Genomic DNA, 24278 nt, shown 5'->3' with positions numbered 1-24278 from the left:
TGGGCTGATCCATATACATTTGTCTAGCAATGGTGACAAGAAAGAAGTAAAAGCTGTTCATTATTGTTGAGTTTGTGCTTTACGTTACGGCTTTGCCTTCCATAGGAGGGAAATAGGAACCCTGCAAGGATGAAAGTTAAGAGGTTTTTCCCTTTTTCTCGTTAGTCTACTTCGCTCAGGTGTCTATTTCAGGAGCTTATAGCTGGGCTCTATCTCACAAGCCCAGAAAACCTACCTCAGGTTCAGGACACTGGTGCGCCTACGTCAACGGAAAGAAAAAAGTGAAATTAAGGGGACCCCCCTCAACCCCTAAGTGACTCGGATGGATCTGATTATCTAGACGTTACAAGTACACTTCTTTCGCATCCACCATAGCAATAGTAGCAATAAACGCGTTTGCCTGCAAAAACGTGTCCCACTGTCCACTGAGTCCCACTCAAAAAAGCCACAAAGTCAGGGAATGAAAAACATCATTCAGATGTGAGGTAAAGACGCCCAATCATTTTGTCACATTCCTTAAAGCTTCAGGATACGGAACACTGCACACAGACCTGAGGCTCTGATATGAGGGATGGGGATGTTCTGCACTGTGAAAATCCTGCCTTCACTTTTTTCCATCAACATAACGATGTTCTAGTTTCCACCCAGCCCCACTAAACCTGGGAGTTACTAAATCAGGACTCCAGGAAGTGAAAACGATGGTGGCAGAGAGAGAGGGTGAGGCAGCGCAGCTTTCAAGAGAGTCCTGGGTAAATCGGTCAGTCACAGCAGGTGGCATGAGCGTCACACACCTCACAGGTAACAGACAAACTAAGAGTGACCAGACACGGTGTGGAACATGGGACTACTTCTACAAGTCACTTCATACCTTTCTGAACTGGAAAGTCTTCCCACCTCATGAAGAATGACAGCTCATTCCAGACTTGTTTACAGAAAGAGTGCTGCACTGTGAAGCTAATGTTTCAACCTTGCCTTGGTCATATAACAGTGAGGCCTGCCAACTACCAAATAAGAGCAGGTCAACCAAATTAAAGCAGAAGAGCTCTAGGGCTCAAAGAAGTCAAACTTGAATAGTCTTCCTCATAAAAAAATGACCTTGCTAGCACAAACATGCGCATGTCGAAAACAGGAGGTTTTTCGAGACATCTCTGCAAAGACAAACTCATTTTCTTGTCTCAACTCCGACATGTTCAGAAAGTCAGAACTCCCTTTTCGGGATCCTGAGACCTGAGGGGCTGAAGAGGCCCACGAAACACTCAGATCCCGCAAAAAGAGGAGGAAAAAGGTTTGGATCTGGAAATAAAAGTCAAGTGTAGCACTGCATTGGATAGTATTGGCAATGAGCACAACATCTTCCTTGTCACACTCTCCTACCACTGTGAGGCAGGAAAGGGCAAGGCTTGACAATTAAGAGCTAAAGAAGGCTGCACAGCCGAAACATTGTTTTTCTTTTCCTTTTAGCATGAAAGAAATCATTACCTGTTCCCTTTCAGCCTACGCCAGCTGACGCAGGTCCCCCCTTGACCTTCGATAGATACAATCTCCCCTTTAAAAAAGAGGTTCTAAAAAGAAACTGGTACGTTATGAATTTAAATGAGCGTATACACACAAACACCTTCTGAGCTCCAAAAAGCGTCAGAAAACTGCAAAACATCATAGAGTGGATGGCTAAATGAAAGCTAAGGAGGCTGATGACTACCGGTTTTCAAACTGAAAAAGAGGAAATCTAAAATCTTTTAATACCTGAGCTTTATTTATTATAACATGGTCGAGTGAGGCCGAGTCACATGAAGTGTTACAGAAACAAATCCATATTCCTTGTATGCTAGACAGACAGCAGCAGGTGTGCGCGCGCGTGTCAGTGAGCAGGAGCACAGGTGGCAGGTGTGCGAGCAGGGGGCTGCAGACAGGACTGGGGGAGGGGGGGCAGTACCTGGTCCAGGATGTAGTTGCGCCTCTTGCGCGCGGCGATCTGGATCAGCCTGTTCAGACACTGCGTCGCCTGCTGGATCAGCACATCCCAGCGGCCCGCGTAGTTACTGAGAGCTGGTGTACTGGTGCACTATCACCCAGGTGGTGCTGCACACTGGTGGTGGCAGTGGGATTCCCCATTACCTGTCAAGTGCTTTGACTGGAGTGTCCAGGAAAGCGCTATATAAGGGTAAGGAATTATTATCATTAGTAGTATTTACATCCCTCAGAGGATTTCAAAGCTTTCACTCTCTCTGCAATGGCCACAGGATTACAATTTTTCCCTGTCCTTCCACCACCCTCTTCCAGCTCCTTGTGAAGGATGAAACAGTTCGCAATCGCAATGGTGAGAGAGGTTTGTGTGCCATTTGTGTGTCTTCTGCACTGTGTTGTCTTGTTTTCTCTGGGCATTAGACAACTCCACACCTCCCGCGTGCCGACTGTGGCCCTCGGCAGGCGCAGGGATCGGAGCGGACAGCACCTCCAGGGCCCATCTCGGCTCTTCTCCCTGCGCGGGGCTGCCTCACCTGCCAACGCCTTCCGGGTGGACCTGCACATCGTCACTTCCAATAGCAGAGGAGCACTGGAACACGTGAGGACGTTCCCGAATACAGTGGAAATAATATCATCGCTACACCATGAATACATCTCTGAACTGGCTTCATCACTCTGTTCGCCTCCCACTGAGAGCTGGTGTGTGGTGAGCGTTCTGGTGCACTATGGCTGCCATCCATCATCCAGGTGGGGCTGCACACTGGTGGGGGTGGAGGGGATCCCCATTACCTGTAAAGCGCTTTGAGTGGAGTGTCCAGAAAAGCACTATATAAGTGTAAGCAATTATTATTATTATTATTATTATACCATGAATGTATGCACCTGCTTGGACGATTATAGTAATATTTAAGTAAGATCCCAAAATCGCTTTCCAGTCACACCACGTTTATTAATAATGAAGTTTATCCGTACACCTGTTTATTAATCAAAGTGCAATTTATTAATAATGAACTTCAACGTCTATCTTTCTTAGTATGATCTGTATGCGATCTGAACTTCCAGGTGTCCTGGGGAGAGAAGGGTACTGAAATTAGAGACATATTTTAATGGGGTGTAAGTCCTCAATGTGTTCTGTCACATCTAGGTGTCAGTGGAATAGATGTGTGGTTTTATTGGGATGGGACTCTACACTTGTAGTTCTCGTGGGGAAGCAGGCGTATTGGGGGTTTGGGGGTACAGAGAATAAGTTGGCTTTACTTCACTTTGGGTTTGTTGCAGTTGAGAAGAGGTTTAGTACCGGTGCTGTGAACTTACTTCAGCGGCCCAGTTCACTGCAGCGTATCTTAAAGGGGAGCTGCAGTCCTCCTTCCTCAGACCCGTTATTAAATCTCGGCAACAAAACAAAATCCGTCCACTTTCCAGAAGAAAATTACAACATTTCAAATTCAGCACGAAACCGTGAACTTCGTGAAAGTACCGCAAGTCGCCATGTTACTGCAGACTCGCGTTCGAGGTCCCCCGAATCGCGACGTGATACGACCCTTCCTGCTCACTAGTCTCCATATTGACTAATATAGGTATATGTATATATTGGTGGTGGGGGGGAGACCCCATTACCTGTAAAGCGCTTTCAGTGGAGTGTCCAGAAAAGCGCTATATAAGTGTAAGCAATTATTATTATTATTATTATTATAGGTTGAGAAGCTGCGTCTGCACGCGTAGGCTGCAAAGGAACAAGTAAGAAGTTTATTCCATGCTGGAAAGAAGAAAAAAAACGTTTCGGCAGTGGAGCTTTCTTGAGGTGTAAGCACCTGAAGCCTTCCTCACACCTGAAGATGGCTCCACAGCCGAAACGTTGTGTTTTCTTTCTTCTTTTTTCAGCAAGGAATAAACCTCTTACTTGTTCATATTGACTAATATACCGTGATGGACGAGCGAATAACGAGTTGGGCAGCAGGCATTTCACCGCAGAAATGTTCCAACGTGATCTACACGCACAGTGAACAAGTAGGTAGTATCTGGTGGCAAAGCCGTGTCGAAATGGAAAGCAACATTTCTACTGGATTAAAAGACAAGTATTCACAAGCCTGCTTTTCCCCGTAACCCGTTTTGTTGCCTCACTCTGTACCGCAGGATATGGGGCTGTGCTTACCTGGAAATTTCCTCTATTTTGTGATGTACATGGGAGGTTTGACAAGTTACTGTGGACACGTTACTTTTATTGCGGTTTGAAATGCACACATCAATGCTGAATCTTTTTAACCCCGAAATATGAAAATAGCGTTGCGGTTTCCATTAAGGTAGCGCATCATCTTATCACGGGGCTGAGCGCTAACCAGGGGCCCAAGTGCACATAGTACGTTGCTTTCGGTTTGTTGCCATTTACCCAAAGGGGTTTCAATTGCATCAGCTTCTACTGTGGATCATAACATCCCTCCACGCCACCTCCATGTTTATCTCAACACCGAAAGACGATTCCCCATAAACAGTACGCCGTACGTCTGCGCAGACTCAAGTTTGCAATTTCGCCGGGAAAAGTGTCGTGGACGTAGCCATTTGCACGTCAATCACTTCGCATTCGCCAATCGCCTTCGCCCCTGCCGTCGTCGACGCTGACGTTCTGCTTAATGCAGAACGGCGTAACTGATTGGTGGTAGCCTCTATCTTTGCACTGGACGAACGCCCCTTTAGACCAATCGGAAAAGCCGGTATGGGTGGGCGGGGTTAGTCTGTAACCGGGGGTGAAGGAGGGGAATGTCGGCCATTTTGTGGAACTGCAAGTGAATCCGTGGTAACGGCTGTGCAGGGAGTCGAGGAGAGAGAGGTAAATTTGCGCCTTTAAACTGTCTTTATTGTACCGTAAAGATCAGAAAGCGCTCTTGTAGATTGCATTCGGAATAATCCGTGATAAAAAGTGGGATTTTGGTGGGGATTTAAAGGCGATCGTCGGTTAGCGGCGGCGCTGTTTTCGAGCGAGTGCTGTTTTGAATTTGCCTCGTCTTCCTTCGAGCCATTTAAAAGCCAGTTCAATTTGTTTGTGTTTGAATGTCGACTTCAGTATTTAAAAAGCAGCTCTCGGTGCACCTGAAGTGTTTTTAAACGGGGCAGTAACCTCGTGTTTTAATGCCACGAAGTTTTCCCGGGTCGCGGCGCTTGTTTACAATGGAAGTTGCGCTGCGGAGCAGGCCGGCCGGCAGCCAGTGAGGATTTCTTGTGTCGTTTTCTCTTCAGAGATTATAAGTGGGATTGCTTGTACCAATTCAAAAGCAAAGGGCTGCTGCTTCACCATTTTATCCGCCCGAGAAGAGCGATGAGTTCGGTGGACGTGAAGAAACTGAAAGTGAACGAGCTGAAGGAGGAGCTGCAGCGGCGGGGGTTGGACACCCGCGGCCTGAAGGCGGAGCTCGCCGAGCGGCTGCAGGCGGCACTCGAGGCCGAGGCCTCCGGGGAGGGAGGCGGACCGCCGGCCGCTCTCGGGGAAGCGTACTCCGGCGGCGGGGACGCGGGAGACGGCGAGGACTATCAAGACGAAGGTGAGTTGATTCTTTAAATCGGTTAGCTGCACGGCATCATTGAAGTTCCGAGTTGAGCAGGTATCTGCATTCCGTTTCAGAGCTGAGCTTCCTGCGAAGCGATTTCTGTAAGGGTTTGGTACATGGGGCCCGGATGTGTGTTTTTAGGAAGCATGGTTTGGACTCTTCAGGTTTTGTGTTGGACTAGGTTTTGGCGCGGAGGAAGTCCGAAGTTCCCTTGTTTGAAAATAGTACGGCTTTAGTGAGCCGTAACACGAGTGTGCGGATTTGTTGTAAGCATGTATTACAATGATTGTTGTTTGTTTTAGGTGGAGTCTAGTAAGACTTTTATTTTCTTTACTGGCGCTGTAGCCCCTATTGTAACAGGACTGTTCTCCTGCACTGGGACTGTAGCCCCTATTGTAACAGGACTGTTCTACTGTACTGGGACTGTAGCTCCTATTGTAACAGGACTGTTCTCCTGCACTGGGACTGTAGCTCCTATTGTAACAGGACTGTTCCACTGTACTGGGACTGTAGCTCCTACTGTAACAGGACTGTTCTTCTGCACGGGGACTGTAGCTCCTACTGTAACAGGACTGTTCAACTGTACTGGGACTGTAGCCCCTGTTGTAACAGGGCTGTTCTCCTGCACGGGGACTGTAGCCCCTGTTGTAACAGGGCTGTTCTCCTGCACGGGGACTGTAGCCCCTGTTGTAACAGGGCTGTTCTCCTGCACGGGGACTGTAGCCCCTGTTGTAACAGGGCTGTTCTCCTGCACGGGGACTGTAGCCCCTGTTGTAACAGGACTCTTTTTGTGCATTGGCCTTAAACTTGGCTCTCACTATTAATTGGTTTGAAGAAGAAAAATCTGGTCTACATGTAAACAGTTTCCAAAAAGGTGCCGTTTAAAGTAATAAAATCTGTTGTTTTTATATCTGAGCAGATGAGGAAGAAGAGGAGGAGGAGAATGGAGAAGATGGAGGAATGGAGGGCGAGGAGCCCCTACACCAGGGCTACTGTGAGCTGTCTGCAGATGGCATGAACGAGCCAGAGATAAAGGAGGAGTGTGAGTCTGAAAGAGAAGAGCACCAGGGCAGTCCAGGTGAGTCCGAGTCAGCTTGTGGGCTTTGCCTCATGGCAGGTTCTTCATCTGGGTTTCCTTAAACCCTTAATCCATCATCTGGGTTTCCTTAAATCCAACCAACTTGTGCAGTACACCTCTGAAGCAAAAGCCATTATCACTGAGAATTATCAGTTGAAAATCATGTCACTCCAACATTAGCTGGCGATTCTAGTTTTGTATTTTTAAACATTGGGGAAGAAAAGTTTTGGGGCTTTTTTTGAATAGATTGCCCAGTCATGGAATTCTGCCAGATGCCACCATAAACTCCAAATAATGCCGTAGGTGTGAAAAGCGTGGTTATTTCTTCTGAACAATTATTCACAAAGACAAATGAGATTACGGTGTTTCCTCAAAGACTGCATTTGGACAAAGTATCCACACCACAAAGACAGATGAGCTGGAACATGGTACACGCTGCCAGCAAAACAGACCCCTTTCTCAACTGACTTTCCCTAGCCTTTCCATAATATGTCTGTTGTACTGTCCTGAACAAAACTCTGCCATGCCCAATCTGTGAAAATTGTTTAAGTCCTTTGTGTGTTAAGTCAACCCCCTAAGTGTAAAGCTGCTTGCTTATTGGACATCCACTAGATATACTGTGACAGTTGCCGAGTTCATCAGAGAAATTGATGTGGGTGGGGGGTTATTCTTTTGTAGGTCAGCTGTGCTAGTGTTAGAGCTGGTAGTTGTGTATCCTTGTGCTGTCCCCTGCCCGTGCTGCTGTGCCATCACTGTGGGCCTGTGTGACAATGCTTGTGTTTCTCAGAGGTGAAGCAGGAGGTGAAGGAGGAGCTGGTCTCGGAGTCTGCCCCGGTGACAGAGCCCTCTCAGCCCGTGAAGCCCAAAGTGGAGGAGGAGCAGCGCCACACGGCACCCCACGGCCGCAAGAGGCCGTACGACGAAAGCCGTGGCCACAGCTACTACGAGCACCGCGAAGACAAGAGGTCCCTGCTGCCTTCCGTCTCCAGCTTTCCCGTCTCCCTCTGTGCCTCTTTCTCTCTCTCATGTCCGTTGTCTCCTGTCGCTTGCAGGTCCCGTTCCCCGCAGCCCCCTGCGGAGGAGGAAGAGGAGGACTTCGACGACACCTTGGTGGCCATTGACACCTGTGAGTCCGGGCTTCCAGTTTCTAATCGGCCGAGCACCGTTTCATTTTTAGGCCAGCGTTTTAGAACCCGCACTGTTTCTCTCTCCTGCCCCCAGATAACTGTGACCTGCACTTCAAGGTGTCCCGCGACCGCTACAGCGGCTACCCCTTGACCATCGAGGGTTTCGCCTACCTGTGGTCTGGGGCGCGCGTCTCTTACGGGGTCACCAAGGGACGCGTCTGTTACGAGCTGAAGGTCAGCGTCCCGCTCTCCCGCCTTGATCAGCTGCTCGATCCGGCACGAGCTCTTGCCATCGAGCAGATTGAGCTGTAACTGCGGCTTCTGTCTGCTTCCCCAGATCAATGAAGAGATCTCGGTGAAGCACCTTCCCACCAGCGAGCCTGACCCCCACGTGGTGCGGGTGGGCTGGTCCCTGGACTCCTGCAGCACTCAGCTGGGTGAGGAGAACTCACCGACTCACTCTGTGAACACTGACATCATTCGTTCTGTGACTCCAGCGCGCTCACAGTGGCCGCCTCTTGAGAAGTCATGAGCTCCTCACTCTGTCGGTACACGGGGATTCAACCTGCCTGTCTTCATGTGCACTGAGCTTTGCAGGTCCCAGCTGTGTCTGTGAGAAATGGCTGTGGTAGTGTGATCTTCGATTAATAAGTACGAACATGGCGACTTTGGACACCAGCACCTCTTGCTGGTTATTACAGGGGATGTTTATTGTGATTTTCCCGGTTCCAGGTGAGGAGCCCTTCTCGTACGGGTACGGAGGAACGGGAAAGAAGTCCACAAACTGCAAGTTCGAGGACTACGGCGAGAGATTTGGCGAGAACGACGTCCTGGGCTGCTACATTGTGAGTGCTGAGCTGCGCTTGAGCTGTGGGCCGGGGCTGGGCGGTGTTTCCCCATCGGTCACAGAGCGGTAGGGGTGGGTGGAGGAGGAGGTGAGGGAGGGGGCTGCTCTTCCTGGGCTCGAGAAAAGAGATGTAGAGAGAGAAGACTAGATGCTCCGAAGAGGGAGAGGTGCTTCAGGTGGTTTTTGGACCCCCGCCCCCCTCCTCATTATCGTTTCTCTCTCCCTCCTTCCCTATTCCCTCCCTGTCCTTCCCACTGGACCACCTTCCCCGCCCCTCTCCCTTCCAGGACTTTGAGTCCGGGGAGGACGTGGAGATGGCCTTCTCCAAGAACGGGCAGTGGCTGGGCGAGGGCTTCCGGGTGCGGAAGGAGGAGCTGGCGGGCCGGGCGCTCTTCCCCCACGTCCTGGTCAAGAACTGCGCCATCGAGTTCAACTTCGGGCAGAAGGACGAGCCCTACTTCCCCATCCCAGAGGGCTACTCCTTGATCCAGAGCGTCCCGCTGGAGGACAGGGTCCGCGGCACGGTGGGACCCTCTTCCAAGTCGGAGTGCGAGGTGAGATGGGCGGTGGAGCAGGAGAGGGGTGGGGTGGGACGAGCATGAGGACGAACTGGGTCCTCATCCCAGTCAGTGGTGAGTTTGAAATGGAGGTTGATGTTTTTAATCTCTTAATTCCTCCTCGTGGGCGCTTGCGGGACAGTGCCAGGGGGTTACACTTCACATCATGTCATTTCTTTCAGAGTTTTAATTTTAAAATTTTTGCGAAGTATTACATGTGTGAGTGATCTTCTGCATCCTCTCAATTCCAGCTGCTGAACTTTTCTCAGTAGTGAAATGAGTGTTTAGAAAACCAATGCGTTAATGAGGCAGCACTACCCTGGAACGTATGCAGCCCTGCCAGTCACTTTCATGAAATGTTAGCAACTAAATCAAAGCACAGCACAACAAATGACACATCATAAAATGTCTCGGCTTCCAGATTGTGTATTTCAAATGCCAGTCCTGCAGCAGGATGTGTACATATAAACTCATTTACATGATGGTGTAATATACATGATGTTGTAAGCAAAATGAAGAGCAGTTGCGCGTTTGCTTTCTTTACAATGAAATATTACAAATGTGATGACTTGCACAAATATACAAAACCCTGCATCTTTAAAATTTCAGTGAAACGGCAACAGAATTTTCCAAATGTACTGTCCCTTTGCTGAGATTGCAGCTCTGCAGTGCCTGCAGTCCTTCGAGGTTCAACAAAAGCTGGCATAGATTAGCTTTGCATTTTGCTGCTGACAGACGAACTAACTTGCAAAGGTCTCGAGCCGCCCAACGATAATTTGATGTCCGTCACCTCATGCAGCAACGAGCTGGATGATACCCCTTTAGACAAACTTCAATAGAGAGCGTGAGCACATCATTTCGCTCAGCAGCGAAAGTAAAACAAAAATATTTTGTGGCACTTTCTCACTTCCATTGCTTGGAAAACCAAAGAAAATGGCCTGCAAGGATGAGAAGGAGCAGGAAAGTGGAGATATTCCTGAAATTGTTGTGGAGATTGGCGAGAACGACACCAATACAGAAAGTGATGATGATGATGGGCTCTCTGGATTGGACAGTGCTGATTCTGTCTCCGAAGCAGCATATGAAGATGGACTAGATCCACTGCTGGATTTGTAAGTGTAATATTATAAAACTACACTATCAGTAGTTATTATATGTATTTTTCAATACGCACATTTAACTGTAGATGATTTTATACGGGTGTCATAGTCTACATAGAAATATATATTTGTCATTGTTTTCTCTGATGTACAAATAATTATAATTCAGTGTTAAATTTGAGAGACTATTTTCTTAACTTAAGGCCAAGGTGGTCCTTTGTTTGTAATCTGCCGAGTGTGGATGAAGGAAACTTTTTTTTTTTGTCTGGCAGCCAGACTTAGAGAAGCCGGGTTCATTGTCTGTAGCTCAGTGCTGATGGAGAAATTTTATTCTTATTCTCTTGTGTGTTTTCAGTGAGGACATTGAAGAAACCCCCACTGCCTCCACAAGTCAGTGTGCTGCTGTTCGTCCGCGTAAAAGAAGGCGGCGGTATATTCTAGCTTCTCCGCATAGCAGCTTGTCAAGTCCCGTGGGACGCAGGGGGGCACGCGCCCACACATCCTCCGCCTCGGACCCCGAGGACAGGTGGAAGAGTGCGAAGGAAGAAGACGTGGAACCTGAGCAGTTCCCGTTCTGTCCAGAGCGGACACCTGGACCACAGCTGGACACCACCAAGACGTATTCCCCGCTAGATCTTTTCCAGCTCTTTTTCAGTCTCAGTGTTGTACAGAGTCTGTGTACAAACACAAATAAAAATGCTGAAAGGCTGCAGGCTCAGGGGAGGAAATTACAGTGGGTTCCAGTGTCAGTGGAGGACATGTATCGGTACATGGGCATTGTGATTTACATGGGTCTCCTAATGGCTCATAATATTAGGGATTACTGGAGTCCTCGTGTGCCGTACAATCTTCCAGTCTGCCGCAGTGTTATGTCCAGGACAAAATTCCAAGATATCTCCTGGACTCTGCACATCAGTGACCCGGAGGAAGATAAGAAGAATTATCGAAAAAGAGGAACGCCGCAACACGATCGCCTTTTCTGTCTCAGACCCCTTTTGGATTCCCTGATCCAGGCCTGTCAGACATACTATCACCCCCATCAGAGCATTACAATCGATGAACGGATCAGGCCCTCAAAGGCCGGGATTGCATTCAAACAGTACGTGAACCAGAAGCCATCAAGGTGGAGCCTCAAGCTGTTTGTGCTGGCTGATGCCGCCAGTGGATATACCTGTAACTTCAGTATCTACACAGGGAAGTCTCACAGTGCTTCAGGGAAAGGGCTGAGTTATGACTCTGTTATGGAGCTCATAAAGGGGTCACGACTAGGCACTGGGTACCACCTTTATGTGGACAGTTTTTACACCAGCACAGCACTATTTCGAGACCTTCACGTACTGAAGATAGGAGCTTGTGGAATGATGGGGGACAATCGTGAGGGCTTCCCACGGACAACAGAAAACAGAATGCCTAAAAAGGCCAAGAGAGGAACCCTGCGCTGGCTCAGAAATGGCAATCTGCTCTTCACCAAGTGGATGGATAAGCGTGAAGTCACGATGTGCAGCAGCATCCATAAAGCGTATAAAGGAGAAATAGCCCACCGGCGAGTGAGGAACCAAGCTGGATCCTTGAAGATGAAGATGTTGCCCATCCCTACGCCTGTCAGGGCGTACAGCCAGCACACAGGAGGTGTGAGTTTGTCAGATTCCCGGGTAAACTTTTGCAGCAGGTTGCAGAAAACCCGAAAGTGGTACAAGAAGGTTTTCTTTCACTTCATTGACATGGTGGTTGTGAACAGCTACCTCCTTCACAAGGACCTGGCTAAGATTCAGAGCTTTCAGGCTTATTCTCACAAAGTGTTCAGGGAGGAGCTCTGTAGACAACTTGTGAGCATCGGGGCTGAGGAGGCCATGGCCAGCACTAAGAAACAGGGGCTGTGTGTCCCTATAGCCCTCATGGATGGGAAGATAGTAAACCCCTCTTCTAAGAGCAGTGTTGGGCGGAAGTACTGTGTTTTATGCACTGAGGAGAAGACGAGGAACAAAACACCTTGGAAGTGTGAGAGCTGCGACGTGGCGCTGTGCCTCATTGTGGACAGGAACTGCTTCAGGAAGTGGCACGAACGGCTGCAGAACAAGGACGGGCCAGGGGCCTGCTGACCGCTCTGCGCCACCTGCTGGCGTGGTGCATCTGCTGTGTGTCTGAGTTGGTTCACTGTTCGTCCCTGGATGGATGTAAATTTGGGGATCATTTTGTACATTTACATTTTTTTCTATTAATAAATGTTTTCTAGTAAATACTGAAAAAACATTACCTTTTCTTTTTTTACATTTGCACACTTTCGAGCTAGTCCAGGATAGAACTACAATCATCTATTAGGAGATTCAAACGGTTTATTGAGTGAATTAGTTGAAGGTATTTGGTTACCTCTTTGTCTGACTGATGTTTTTCACAGTAGTAAAAACGGGGGCATTTTTCTGTCTCCACTTTGACTGGTATGTAAAGTGAGATTTAAAAAGCTTCCCTCTAGAGGATTAAGAAAAATATTAGCTTGAAAGGCTGAGAAACATTTTATTTTTTAAAGCAGGTCTGAAATTCCTACTTGTAATAATGGAAATAAATTTAAAAGCTTCTCAGTATGCAGAACGATCGAGGAAAGAGTGACAGCTGTGCAATATGAAAATAATGACAAAGGGTGTTTGTCATTCATGTTTATTGTGGATACATTTAGGGCACCTGAAACCTTTCCAAAAGACCACCTTTTGGGAGAAATATTGGACTGCAAAGAAAAGTGTTTTCTCTTTTGGATATTTCTTTCTAGTGTGTGTGTGTGCTGAGTAAGATCTCTAAAGGCATCTGATGTTTTAGACATGATGTTAACTTGCGTTCAAGCCCTGAACCCAGACTAGACTGTCTGTACTTGGGGTTACTTCCTGAAGTTGAAGGGCCCATCCTGGAAACGTAAGGGTGCCAGTGGGTGTAGAGGTTCAAGTTGCAGTAGGGAAGTCCTTGTTTTTGAGGCCACATCCAATAGGGCAGGTGGGTGAGGGGAGTGCTCGTCTGATTACAGGATTCATTTTCCTTTCCTTTTTGTTGTAGAAGTTGGTGAAATGTTCAGATCGTGATGACATTTTCAAGCCGTAGCGTGGCTGTGGGGAGCAGCGCTCGTCTTGTTTCCTCTTCTGACGTTCCCCCCCTTCCCCCTTCCTGTTAGATCCTGATGTTGGTGGGTCTGCCTGCGGCGGGCAAGACCACGTGGGCCATGAAGCACGCGGAGGAGAACCCCGAGAAGAAGTACAACATCCTGGGCACCAATGCCATCATGGAGAAGATGAAGGTATGGGGCAAGGAGGCCGGTCGTCTGAGTTCGTGATGGCAGTGTGAAGCCGTTTGGTTCTGGAGAACAGCGCGATGGAGTGTGGTCCCATTTTTATGAAGACCACATCCATCACTCCCGAGTTGCGGTTTGCACCACACAGCTGTTTCTGCAGGCCACCTGACTTTGTAAGGTCCTGTAAAGGGCTCAGACGCAGACGGGCGTGTGAGTTGCAGACGGTCCGCATCTGCAAGCGCTCTTTTTAACGGCGTTGGGTCTGCCTCCTGCCTCTGTCCAGGTGATGGGCCTGCGCCGTCAGCGTAACTACGCGGGCCGCTGGGACGTGCTGATCCAGCAGGCGACGCAGTGTCTGAACAGGCTGATCCAGATCGCCGCGCGCAAGAGGCGCAACTACATCCTGGACCAGGTACTGCCCCCCCTCCCCCAGTCCTGTCTGCAGCCCCCTGCTCGCACACCTGCCACCTGTGCTCCTGCTCACTGACACGCGCGCGCACACCTGCTGCTGTCTGTCTAGCGTACAAGGAATATGGATTTGTTTCTGTAACACTTCATGTGACTCGGCCTCACTTTTCTTTTCTCCTTAAACTTGTTGTTGCTGTGATGGTTTCTAGATAGATACATTAGAACTGTTATTTCATTAGAATGACAGCACCGAATATAAACTCATTCTTTTATTTTTTTTATATATTGTATGTGTCTTGTTGAAAGAAACTGTTTTCTACACCGTACTAATAGTCCATGTGAATATTATGATGTTGAAAAACAAGTAATCTGCCTGGTGAGTAAGAAATACACCTTCTGTTGCTAAGTTAATCGTAAATATGTATCAGTTAAAATTCACATAGCCTTTGATTATATCATAGAGATTTTTTTTATACACGTAGCATATGGAACTGTTGAATATTGTATTGTAAAAAAATGAAAAAGGTAAGTGGAAAACAAACTTAACAGACTTTGGCTTTTCAGTGCGCTGATGTCCAGGTACTCTGAGGTAGGTAGGGTCTAGTGGACGTTTCCCAGGTGTCCCTGAGGAGACCGTGAGTATCCGCAGGTAGGTACTGTGTGTTTGTCTGAGTCAGAGGCACAGTGTGTCGAATGAAGAACAGGTAAGTACAGGTAAGGCCTGGGGACCCCATTAGCGTAGAGAGGAGGTTTTAAGCCATGTTGTCCTTGCTCTGATTTGGAGTGGGATGATGACAAGCACAGACAGTTGCAATGGTATTGACAGACTCGAGATGCTTTTGTTAGAATAGTCAGTAATTCTAACAAATTACTGTTTTGTGTTACTTAAGTATCTAATGTAAAGATGGGAAATAGACTTAAGTTACATCACAGGTACTGGAAGATGTTAGGTTCCATTTTTTTCGATTGGTTAAGCAGTATTCATCAGCCTCCTTTAAATCCACTGTGAGAAGTTTTGCACTTCTCTGACCCGTTTAGGTTCGGAAGGTATTTGTGTGTATACGCTCATTTAAATTCATAACGTGTACCAGTTTCTTTTTAGAACCCCCATTCTGAAATGGGGGTTTTAATTGTTGTCAAGCCTTGCCCTTTCCTACCTCACAGTGATAGGAGAGTGTGACAAGGAAGATATTGTGCTCATTGCCAATACTATCCAATGCAGTGCTAGACTTGACTTTTATTTCCAGATCCAAACCTTTTTCCTCCTTTTTGCGGGATCTAAGTGTTTCGTGGGCCTCTTCAGCCCCTCAGGTCTCAGGATCCCGAAAAGGGAGTTCTGACTTTCTGAACATGTCGGAGTTGAGACAAGAAAATGAGTTTGTCTTTGCAGAGATGTCTCGATAAACCTCCTGTTTTCGACATGCGCTTGTTTGTGCTAGCAAGGTCATTTTTTTATGATGAAGACTATTCAAGTTTGACTTCTTTGAGCCCTAGAGCTCTTCTGCTTTAATTTGGTTGACCTGCTCTTATTTGGTAGTTGGCAGGCCTTACTGTTATATGACCAAGGCAAGGTTGAAACATTAGCTTCACAGTGCAGCAATCTTTCTGTAAACAAGTCTGGAATGAGCTGTCATTCTTCGTGAGGTGGGAAGACTTTCCAGTTCAGAAAGGTATGAAGTGACTTGTAGAAGTAGTCCCATGTTCCACACCGTGTCTGGTCACTCTTAGTTTGTCTGTTACCTGTGAGGTGTGTGACGCTGATGCCACCTGCTGTGACTGACCGATTTACCCAGGACTCTCTTGAAAGCTGCGCTGCCTCACCCTCTCTCTCTGCCACCATCGTTTTCAGTTCCTGGAATCCTGATTTAGTAACACCCAGGTTTAGTGGGGTTGGGTGGAAACTAGAACAAGTCTAATCGTTATGTTGATGGGAAAAAAGTGAAGGCAGGATTTTCACAGTGCAGAACATCCCCATCCCTCATATCAGAGCCTCAGGTCTGTGTGCAGTGTTCCGTATCCTGAAGCTTTAAGGAATGTGACAAAATGATTGGGCGTCTTTACCTCACATCTGAATGATGTTTTTCATTCCCTGACTTTGTGGCTTTTATGAGTGGGACTCGGTGGACAGTGGGACACGTTTTTGCAGGCAAACGCGTTTATTGCTACTATTGCTATGGTGGATGCGAAAGAAGTGTACTTGTAACGTCTAGATAATCAGATCCATCCGAGTCACTTAGGGGTTGAGGGGGGTCCCCTTAATTTCACTTTTTTCTTTCCATTGACGTAGGCGCACCAGTGTCCTGAACCTGAGGTAGGTTTTCTGGGCTTGTGAGATAGAGCCCAGCTATAAGCTCCTGAAATAGACACCTGAGCGAAGTAGACTAACGAGAAAAAGGGAAAAACCTCTTAACTTTCATCCTTGCAGGGTTCCTATTTCCCTCCTATGGAAGGCAAAGCCGTAACGTAAAGCACAAACTCAACAATAATGAACAGCTTTTACTTCTTTCTTGTCACCATTGCTAGACAAATGTATATGGATCAGCCCAGAGACGAAAAATGCGTCCTTTTGAAGGTTTTCAACGCAAGGCTATTGTAATTTGTCCCACGGACGAGGACTTAAAAGAGCGAACATTAAAGCGAACTGATGAGGAAGGGAAGGATGTGCCAGATCATGCGGTTTTAGAAATGAAAGGTAGGAGTTCTTTGGAAAAAAAAACCAACAAAAACAATTTAAAAAAACAAGATCTGCTTTTATTTTCTATTTTTTTACTTTGTTTTTTATGTTGCCGTCTGTTTCAACCCAACTTGGAAGATGATATTCCCTTGTCCCCTCCCACCTAAAACTTTTCCTTGTTCCTTTTTTCCCTTTACAGTTATCCTCTTTTCCCACCTATTCCTTCAGATTTCTTCCCGTTTCCTCTTCTGATTTGTTGGAATTCTCCCAGTTCCCCTTTCTTAATCTCCTGTTCTTCTTTTTTTTTTTAATGCTGCAAACCCCAAACTTCACACTGCTAGTAGTAATGGTGAGATTTTGGCAAGCCTGTGATGAGGTTGTTTCAACCACAGTCAGTGGCAAAGCTGTATGTTTTCTGTGTTTGTTCAAAGCACTTGACATGTTGTACTCGCTGGCCTCATTAAATGTGGGGCTTTTTTAACCCGTAGTGAATTATTCCCATGTTTTGACTCGGTCTGGAGAAGCTGCACTTGTCGGCGCCGTGATCCCGCTGTCCCTTTCCTCGGATCAGTTAGCCCTGACACGCTGAGCGGCCTCCTCTGCTCTGTTCCTGTGTGGAGCGATTGGCTCTTGCTGCTCTCTCCCCCCAGTAAACGAGGCCATTGCCGCCCACCAGCAGGTTCCCTTGTCTGTCACTCACACCAGACTCACACTTACTGCGTGCCTGGTCTCCATCTGTTCACGATGAGACAGGCTGTTGAATTATGTGCAGTGCAGGTTGAGCTCTGGCTACATCCAGAAACAGCTGAGTTGCTGTTTTCAGCAGGCAGATGATGTCCAAAAGAGCAGCACTATGCAGCAGCTCGAAAATATTGTGACCCCCTTTGCAGCCAATCCACAGCGTTCAACGTGCCGGACTATAGCACAAACAGTGAAAACAAGATGAGATTTTCTTTGTGAAATATTTTAATTTCTTTTTCACATATATGACCCTGAAGAGAGAAACTTCAGGGAGGATGAGTTGGCTGGCTAGTTTTTTTTCTCGTAATATTTTGCTACCCTCTTCCCCAGTGCCGGTGGTCTGTTCTATTTTTACATATGGCAGGGAATAGAGTTTAATTTCAAACTCGAACCCTGTGCTTTAGTCTGGCGACCACAGCTGCAATAAACTGGTGGAATTGGAGAAAAATGAGCGGTGAACGAACGTCCAGGTTGTGCATGATCACTTAAAAGAAATGGTTAAAAAAGCTGACACTTAAACCTGCTTTGCAGGACTAGTACATCATTCAGTCATTTTAATTTGGCTCAGATTGCAAATGTTTGGGTTTGCAGCAGCATCATTTCCTCCTACCTATTCTTCAAAACCCTTTTCTTCATCTGGTGTTTTCCTCACACCTTCCTTTCTCTTTTCATCCCTCCTTAATTCCTTCAAATCGGGGCAAATTTTCCCTCCCATTTGTTTTGCGAGGTAACTTTTGTCCTCGGAAAGTGTTTTAAAACATTCGGCACTCCAGATGCGCACACACACTCACTCCCTCACCCCACCTCCTCTCGCTTTTCCTCCTCCTCTTCTCTCTGTGGATGACGCCGTTCCGCTCAGATGTTAACTGACGTGTCTCTCTTTGTCTCCATGGTGGTTCGGCTGGTTCTCCGCTCCACTTTCTCCTGTCCCTTTGACTGGATGGCGCTGGGATTGGCGACCCCCCCCTCCCCCTCTCTCTCCTGCGGCGGACCGGTTCCTCTGGCCCTGCTCCGTCTGGTCTCCCAGCTAACTTCACCCTCCCGGAAGCGGGCGAGTTCCTGGACGGCGTGACCTACATCGAGCTCCAGGGCGAGGAGGCAGAGAAGCTGGTGAAGCAGTACAACGAGGAAGGGCGCAAGGCAGGCCCGCCCCCAGACAAGCGCTACGACAACCGTCCCGGCGGCTTCAGGGGCCGGGGCGGCGGCTACCAGCGCTACGACAGCCGCGGCGGCCCGCAGGGCGGCAGGGGCGGGTACCAGGGCCGCGGAGGGGCAGGAGGCGGTTCTGGGGGCTACCGAGGAGGTGAGAGGAGGACATTTCTGATCTGAGCCTGCTGGTTTCTCGGGTTCACGGTGGCCATCCTTGGGGAACGTTGCTTCCTGTGTGCATTTCGGTCTTCCTGTCTCTCTACTGACCTACCTCTGTCGCCATGTTAGCTTTAACCCTCCTCAGTTTTCAGGCTGAGTGCTCTGTATACTGACCCCTTTCTTCAGTGTTTTTTGTGTTGGGTTTAAATTATTAGCCAGTGCCGATTGTAATGAACTCATCTGTACTCTTCAAGGCTCTGCACTGCACACACGTGCTCACATCTGCATCTCTCGTTTTCAGTCTGGTGTGTCTTGTCCAGTGTAGAGCGTCTTAGCCTCTTTCTGAGTGCGTGAAGTGTTTGTGTATGACTCCTTTGTGCATGCGTTAAGTGGCCGTGCTCAGGGCAGTAGGTTCTGTCCTGTTCACTATCTCTCTATCCGTGTGTGTGTGTGTCATCAGCTCTCGGAGGTAATGCATTCCTCGCTTTGGCAGGCTACAACCGTGGGGGATACAACCAGAACCGCTGGGGCAGCGGTGGAAATCACCGCGACAGTGCCTCAGGGGGCCGCGGGGGCTACAACCGAAACCAGCAGTCTGGTGGCGGCTACAACCACAACCGCGTCGCTCCATACAGCAAAGGGGGCAGCGGGGGCTACAGCCAGGCTCAGGTATGGAGCGCGGACACAGCAGAGCAGCAGGTACAAGCTTCTCGCTCGCACTCCAACTGTTTCCATGACAGAGCTTTAAAAGGCCCCTTGTCGCCTTCCTTGTTTATGCTTTGTTTTTGACCTGTCGACCCATAAAAGTGTTTTTTTTCCAACTCGCCTGAACAGTTGTGATGTTTGTAAGTTTGTTGTCTTGAAGTTAACTTCTTCCTCGTAACTTTCGCAGCCCCAGACTTACAACCAAGGCGCCTATAACCAAGGAGCCTACAACCAGAGCAGCTACAACCAGAGCTACAACTATCCCGGGTACAGTCAGTACCCAGGGTACAACCAGGCCTACACCCAGCCCCCTGCCACCACCACCCAGGGCTACACCCAGCAGCAGGGCTACAACCAGCAGCAGTACCAGCAGGTGGGCTGAGCAGTGGCTGGATTCTTCTCTCTTTCTTCTTCCTGTACCCTGTGGTATTTGTTTGTCTTTCTCTCCCTTGTTTCTTCTTTCGATTTGTGAAAGGAAGCTGCGTGAGATCTTTGGATCACTTAGCTACTAACTTCCAAGCAGGAAAGATTGCCGCTAACTGCCATTCAGCCTGAATGGCCTTTTGCTAGAAGCCGTTCTCCTGTTTGCATTCTGCATTGCCTGTTTTGGGGTCTCCCAGGCTGTGTGAGCAGTGGATTAACCTGTCTCATTGGCTCAGTGCAGGCTGTGTAACAACCCGTCTCTTCTCTCTTTTGTCCTCCAGTACGCCCAGCAGTGGAGTCAGTATTATCAGAACCAGAGCCAGTGGAATCAGTACTATGGCAACTATGGCAACTACGGCAACTACTCTGGCAGCACCCAGGGCTCGGGCACGCAGTAACCATGGCAGCAGCTCCAGCAGTGACCCCACTGTCCTGTGCTCCAACCCCCTCATACCGCTTATCTGCGCTGACACACAGCAAACAGAAGCCCGTTTGAAGCAGACATCTCTCTGTTTACCCTCTGCGTACCATCATATGAACTCCCCAGCTACCTGCCAGCTCCCCTTCTTCCTTTTTTATCTGTTATCCCTCTCACGCTCTCTCGCTCCCTCGTGGTCCCCGCAGTTTCCACAGCAGGGGTTCCTCAGGCTACCTCCCTCGTGCTGGTGCAAGTCGTGTGTCCCGTTAGGAGTCACACCGCGGTCTCTGAGCCAGGGGAGAGAGTTCCTCTCCCCAGCTCAGATGTCCACAGCATCAGTTTCTTCTTTTTCTTTGAGGGTGTATTTTTATTATGTTGCCATCCAGCTTGGAAATGGAAGCACTTTTCAAGACGTGGCACTGCCGCACCTGCTTGGGAGAGCTGGAGATGTGCAGACATGCGCCTCTGACACGCCCACCATTCCATTTTAACGTACCGCGGGCTCCACGCCACCTGGCAGCAGACTTGATGCTGCCATCACTTCAGTACCTGGCAAGTTGCTGCAGTCGTGCCAGAAAGCCCTGTTAATCCTGACCCTCCCCCTGGTGGCACCGATACTGGGGGGGATTCTGGTCAGGATCAAGTCTTGGTGTGACTTGAGCTGGAACCGGCAAGGTGTGGGGTGTAAATACACACCTGAGCTCCTGGCGCACCTTCCCTGGTTAGGCCGCCTTATGTTAGTGCTTTCAGGTGGGGTAGACCCTACAAGGAGTGCGGCCTAGCTACAGTGCCTCCCTACTGTTTAGTGGGGTAGGCCCAGCATGCAGTGCAGCCTGTGTACAGAGGACCCCCGCCACTGGTGGGATTGATTCACCACGCAGCGCAGCTTGTCTACAGAGGACCCCTGCTACTGGTGGGGTAGACCTTACATTGTGTGACCTCTCATCAGCAGACCTGCTGTGAGTGGGGGAGACAGGCGGTGCCTGATGATGCTCACAAGACAGGTTTTTTTATAATGGAGGCAGGGCGGTGTGTAACAGGTCTATCTTATCTTATCCTATCCCGGGAGCAGTAGGGGGAAGTAGAGTGCAGGTGTAGGTTGGGTTTCATTGTCTCTGATCAGTTGTTTTTTTTTTAGTCCATTACAGAAAGCTGCACGCTTGGAAACTCCACCTTATTGTGCATTACAGCCTGTGCTAGAGGAGAGCTGGAAAAAAAGTTTGAGCTGTTCCCTTGTGTCTGGAGTTCAGCTGTGCATGTGTTAAGCTTAATGCACAGCTCCATATAATCTACAGGTTCATTGCCCTGTGTAGCATGATGGCCTCATATACAAAGCTACTTCAGTTTACCAGGCCAATGGAAAACAATACCATTTTCTCAGAGCAAAATACAGATCCTGTCCAGAGCTTTAGGGCAGATGGTCCGAGCCTGGAAGTCTTCTCTAATGGACTGTTAATTTTCTTTTTTCTGTGTAAGTTGTGGACGGGTAACCAGAGGGTGGGAGCCTTTAGGCTTGAGCTGACTGCCCTGACCTACAGGAGATGTCTGTGGAAACATGGGTCCTTTATTTTTAAGTAGCTTTCTTTACCTTTATTTTTTATTTTTTAACGATCCAAGATCACAAAGTGTAACACAAAAGGATGTCGCCACTGCTTCAGAAGCAGTGAAACGCTTTGTAAAACCCTCATGTGTCCTTCCTAGTTTTTGGTTTTGTGCAAAAAAAAATGACATAGCTGTTAATTTAATCTGTATAAAACCCCTGAAATTTTCATTTACGTTAATCTATGTGTCTATGAATTTCCTTTCTGCATTAGTGATTGTAAAACAAAATAGGAACATCTGTTCTGAGGGGAGTTTTATCTTGAGTTGCTTTTTTGCAGGATTTGTAATGTACCTTTTTAAATTTTCAGAAGCACCTTTGTGGCCCCTGCATCCCTTCCAGCCGGTTAATTTTAGGTTTTTTTTTTGTTTTTGCCAGGTTTGTGTGTGTGTAAATCTTTTTTATACCAGGTCTGTAAAATTGTGTACCTGCACGTTGTTCTGTCCAGTCAACGTTTCAGACACATTTTTTGTATGAGAATATAATCAGATAACTCCAGCTGTGTCCTGCCTCTGCCTCTTCATTTTTTGCGAACTTGGTCATGAGCTTGCAGTCATCCAAGCCTTCTGGATGTCTTTGACTCAGGACCTCATTTATCTGGATTAAGTGTGATCGATTAGTTTCATTTGGAGACGCTGTCTTCCCAGGACTAGTGCTTGTGGCTCCAGTTTCGTTTCTGATGGCTTTCGATATAAAACATGTGATCCATACAGTGGAAAAAAGCCAACCAAATGTGACGTTGCTTTTGAGATTTGCTTTCTGTCCGGGGGTACTTTTTCATGTCTTTGAGCTTGGGGTGAGTCCAGCTCAGTTCCTGCAAGGCTTACTTTTAATTGCTCTATTTTAATTTTGAGTCTGCATGTGTTATTTGGTCCCAGTCCCAGGACATTTTTAAATCCGGAGTTTAAAACCCCTGGCCTGCAGAGCACCTTTCTCACAATCTATAAACATTCGATTTCCAAAACCTAGAACACTTTCTCTGATCTGAGCAAAAATCAGAATATCCTTTAGCCGCCACGAACCAATGTTCTCTTCACAGGAATGTTACTTGATTGATCAATTGATTACACACATGCCCCTAATCTATTGGTTAGGTGATTCAGTATGACCTATATCAGTAACTGAACTGGGGCTCCCTGGGACCATCTATAGAGATTCCTTTTTTCACATACTGTGCCATTGCTTGAGGACCAATGTAATATTGGCATTAGGCTAAACCGGAAGCGTGTGACAGCCTGAGCCAGTGAAGAGCTGGAATTCCTTTGTTGGAATGTGGGAAGGGTTGGGTAAGGGGTCAATCGTGTAAGCAGTAATCAGGCCACTTCGCACTTCCTTTACCCAGGGGCACCAGTTTTTGGGATCCATTAACCGTGGTGAGAGAATCTAAATTGTTCCCCAAGGTGAAAGGGGCCTGATCCAGTTCAGAAAATAAAGTTGATCAAGTTCTTTTCTCAGTGGTAGCTTTGAAAGGTCTACTCTCCAATCACCTGACCTGTTATTGATGACCCTAGCCCCAAACTGCACTAATCTGATTGAGACCTGCAGCACGAAGCTCGAGGACCAGCAACACCGCCGTGTGGGGAGAAAATCAGCTTAGGAAAACCATGAAGATGTGGAAAAAAAACTTTTTTTTGTTTGTTTTCAAGGCAAATTCATTGCTTACACTTATATAGCGCTTTTCTGGACACTCCACTCAAAGCGCTTTACAGGTAATGGGGATCCCCTCCACCCCCACCAGTGTGCAGCCCCACCTGGATGATGTGACAGCAGCCATAGTGCACCAGTACACTCCCCACACAGCAGCTCTCAGTGGGAGGAGAGCAGAGTGATGAAGCCAGTTCAGAGATGGGGATTATTAGGAGGCCATGATTGGTAAGGGCCAATTGGAAATTTGGCCAGGACACCGGGTCATTAAAAATCCCATGGCGCTTTTCGAGAAGTGCCATGGGATTTTAAATGACCACAGAGAGTCAGGACCTCAGTTTTACATCTCATCCGAAGGACGGCACCTGTTTACAGTATAGTGTCCCCATCACTGTACTGGGGCATTAGGACCCACATGGACCGCAGGGTGAGCGCCCCCTGCTGGCCCCACTAACACCTCTTCCAGCAGCAACCTTAGTTTTTCCCAGGAGGTCTCCGATCCAGGTACTGACCAGGCTCACACCTGCTTAGCGTCAGTGGGCTGCCAGTTGTGAGTTGCAGGGTGATATGGCTGCTAAGTGTTGTCTTGAATTTTCTATGGCCTGCTGGGTTCGGTATTTTTGCTCTCCTAAATTTTATAGGGAAAATAGAAATAGACACTATTGATCCTGTGCAAGTAATTTAGTAAAACAGCAGCTTGATACAGTCAACACAGCACAGTGTATGAAATTATACAATAATAATACAATACAATCAGTACACTGAGACGTGCACTAAGAAGAGTTACTCTCAGTCCAGAATACACAAAGAACAAACCAGAACAGAACACAAAAAGTTGTATTGCACAAAAACAGTTATAAATGGGAAAGTCTG

At 47.8% G+C, this 24278-nt stretch overlaps 1 protein-coding gene across 3 annotated transcripts; it reads left to right on the top strand.

The window, feature by feature from the left end:
- Positions 1-4705: 4705 nt before the first annotated feature.
- LOC102685234 (heterogeneous nuclear ribonucleoprotein U-like 1) lies at positions 4706-22259 on the top strand. Of its 3 annotated transcripts, none has more exons than XM_006627530.3 (16): positions 4706-4789; positions 5197-5498; positions 6424-6582; positions 7370-7547; positions 7635-7708; positions 7804-7943; positions 8047-8146; positions 8442-8554; positions 8844-9110; positions 13368-13490; positions 13768-13896; positions 16416-16584; positions 18335-18610; positions 19109-19284; positions 19508-19693; positions 20025-22259. In XM_006627530.3, the coding sequence occupies exons 2-16, from the start codon at positions 5276-5278 to the stop codon at positions 20139-20141; spliced, it is 2430 nt and encodes an 809-aa protein (XP_006627593.1). In that variant the 5' UTR covers positions 4706-4789; positions 5197-5275; the 3' UTR covers positions 20142-22259. The 3 variants fall into 3 exon arrangements, with proteins under 3 accessions (XP_006627593.1, XP_015196271.1, XP_069042554.1); XM_015340785.2 differs by having other exon boundaries at positions 19109-19314; XM_069186453.1 differs by lacking the exons at positions 13368-13490; positions 13768-13896; positions 16416-16584; ... (2 more) ...; positions 19508-19693; positions 20025-22259 and adding exons at positions 10044-10225; positions 10569-12444.
- The last annotated feature ends 2019 nt before the right edge of the window (positions 22260-24278 follow it).

This window comes from Lepisosteus oculatus, chromosome 3, assembly GCF_040954835.1.
Source record: "Lepisosteus oculatus isolate fLepOcu1 chromosome 3, fLepOcu1.hap2, whole genome shotgun sequence".
Taxonomy (NCBI): Eukaryota; Metazoa; Chordata; class Actinopteri; order Semionotiformes; family Lepisosteidae; genus Lepisosteus; species Lepisosteus oculatus.
This window is presented reverse-complemented; position numbering and strand designations above follow the sequence as displayed.

What these genes read in the sequence shown, in the direction of transcription:
- LOC102685234 (XM_069186453.1), top strand. Translation starts at nt 5,276, where the DNA reads ATGAGTTCGGTGGACGTGAAGAAACTGAAAGTGAACGAGCTGAAGGAG. An exon ending in CGAGGACTATCAAGACGAAG is followed by an intron (nt 5,499 to 6,423) that starts GTGAGTTGATTC and finishes ATATCTGAGCAG; the next exon opens with ATGAGGAAGAAGAGGAGGAG. An exon ending in CTTGGTGGCCATTGACACCT is followed by an intron (nt 7,709 to 7,803) that starts GTGAGTCCGGGC and finishes TCCTGCCCCCAG; the next exon opens with ATAACTGTGACCTGCACTTC.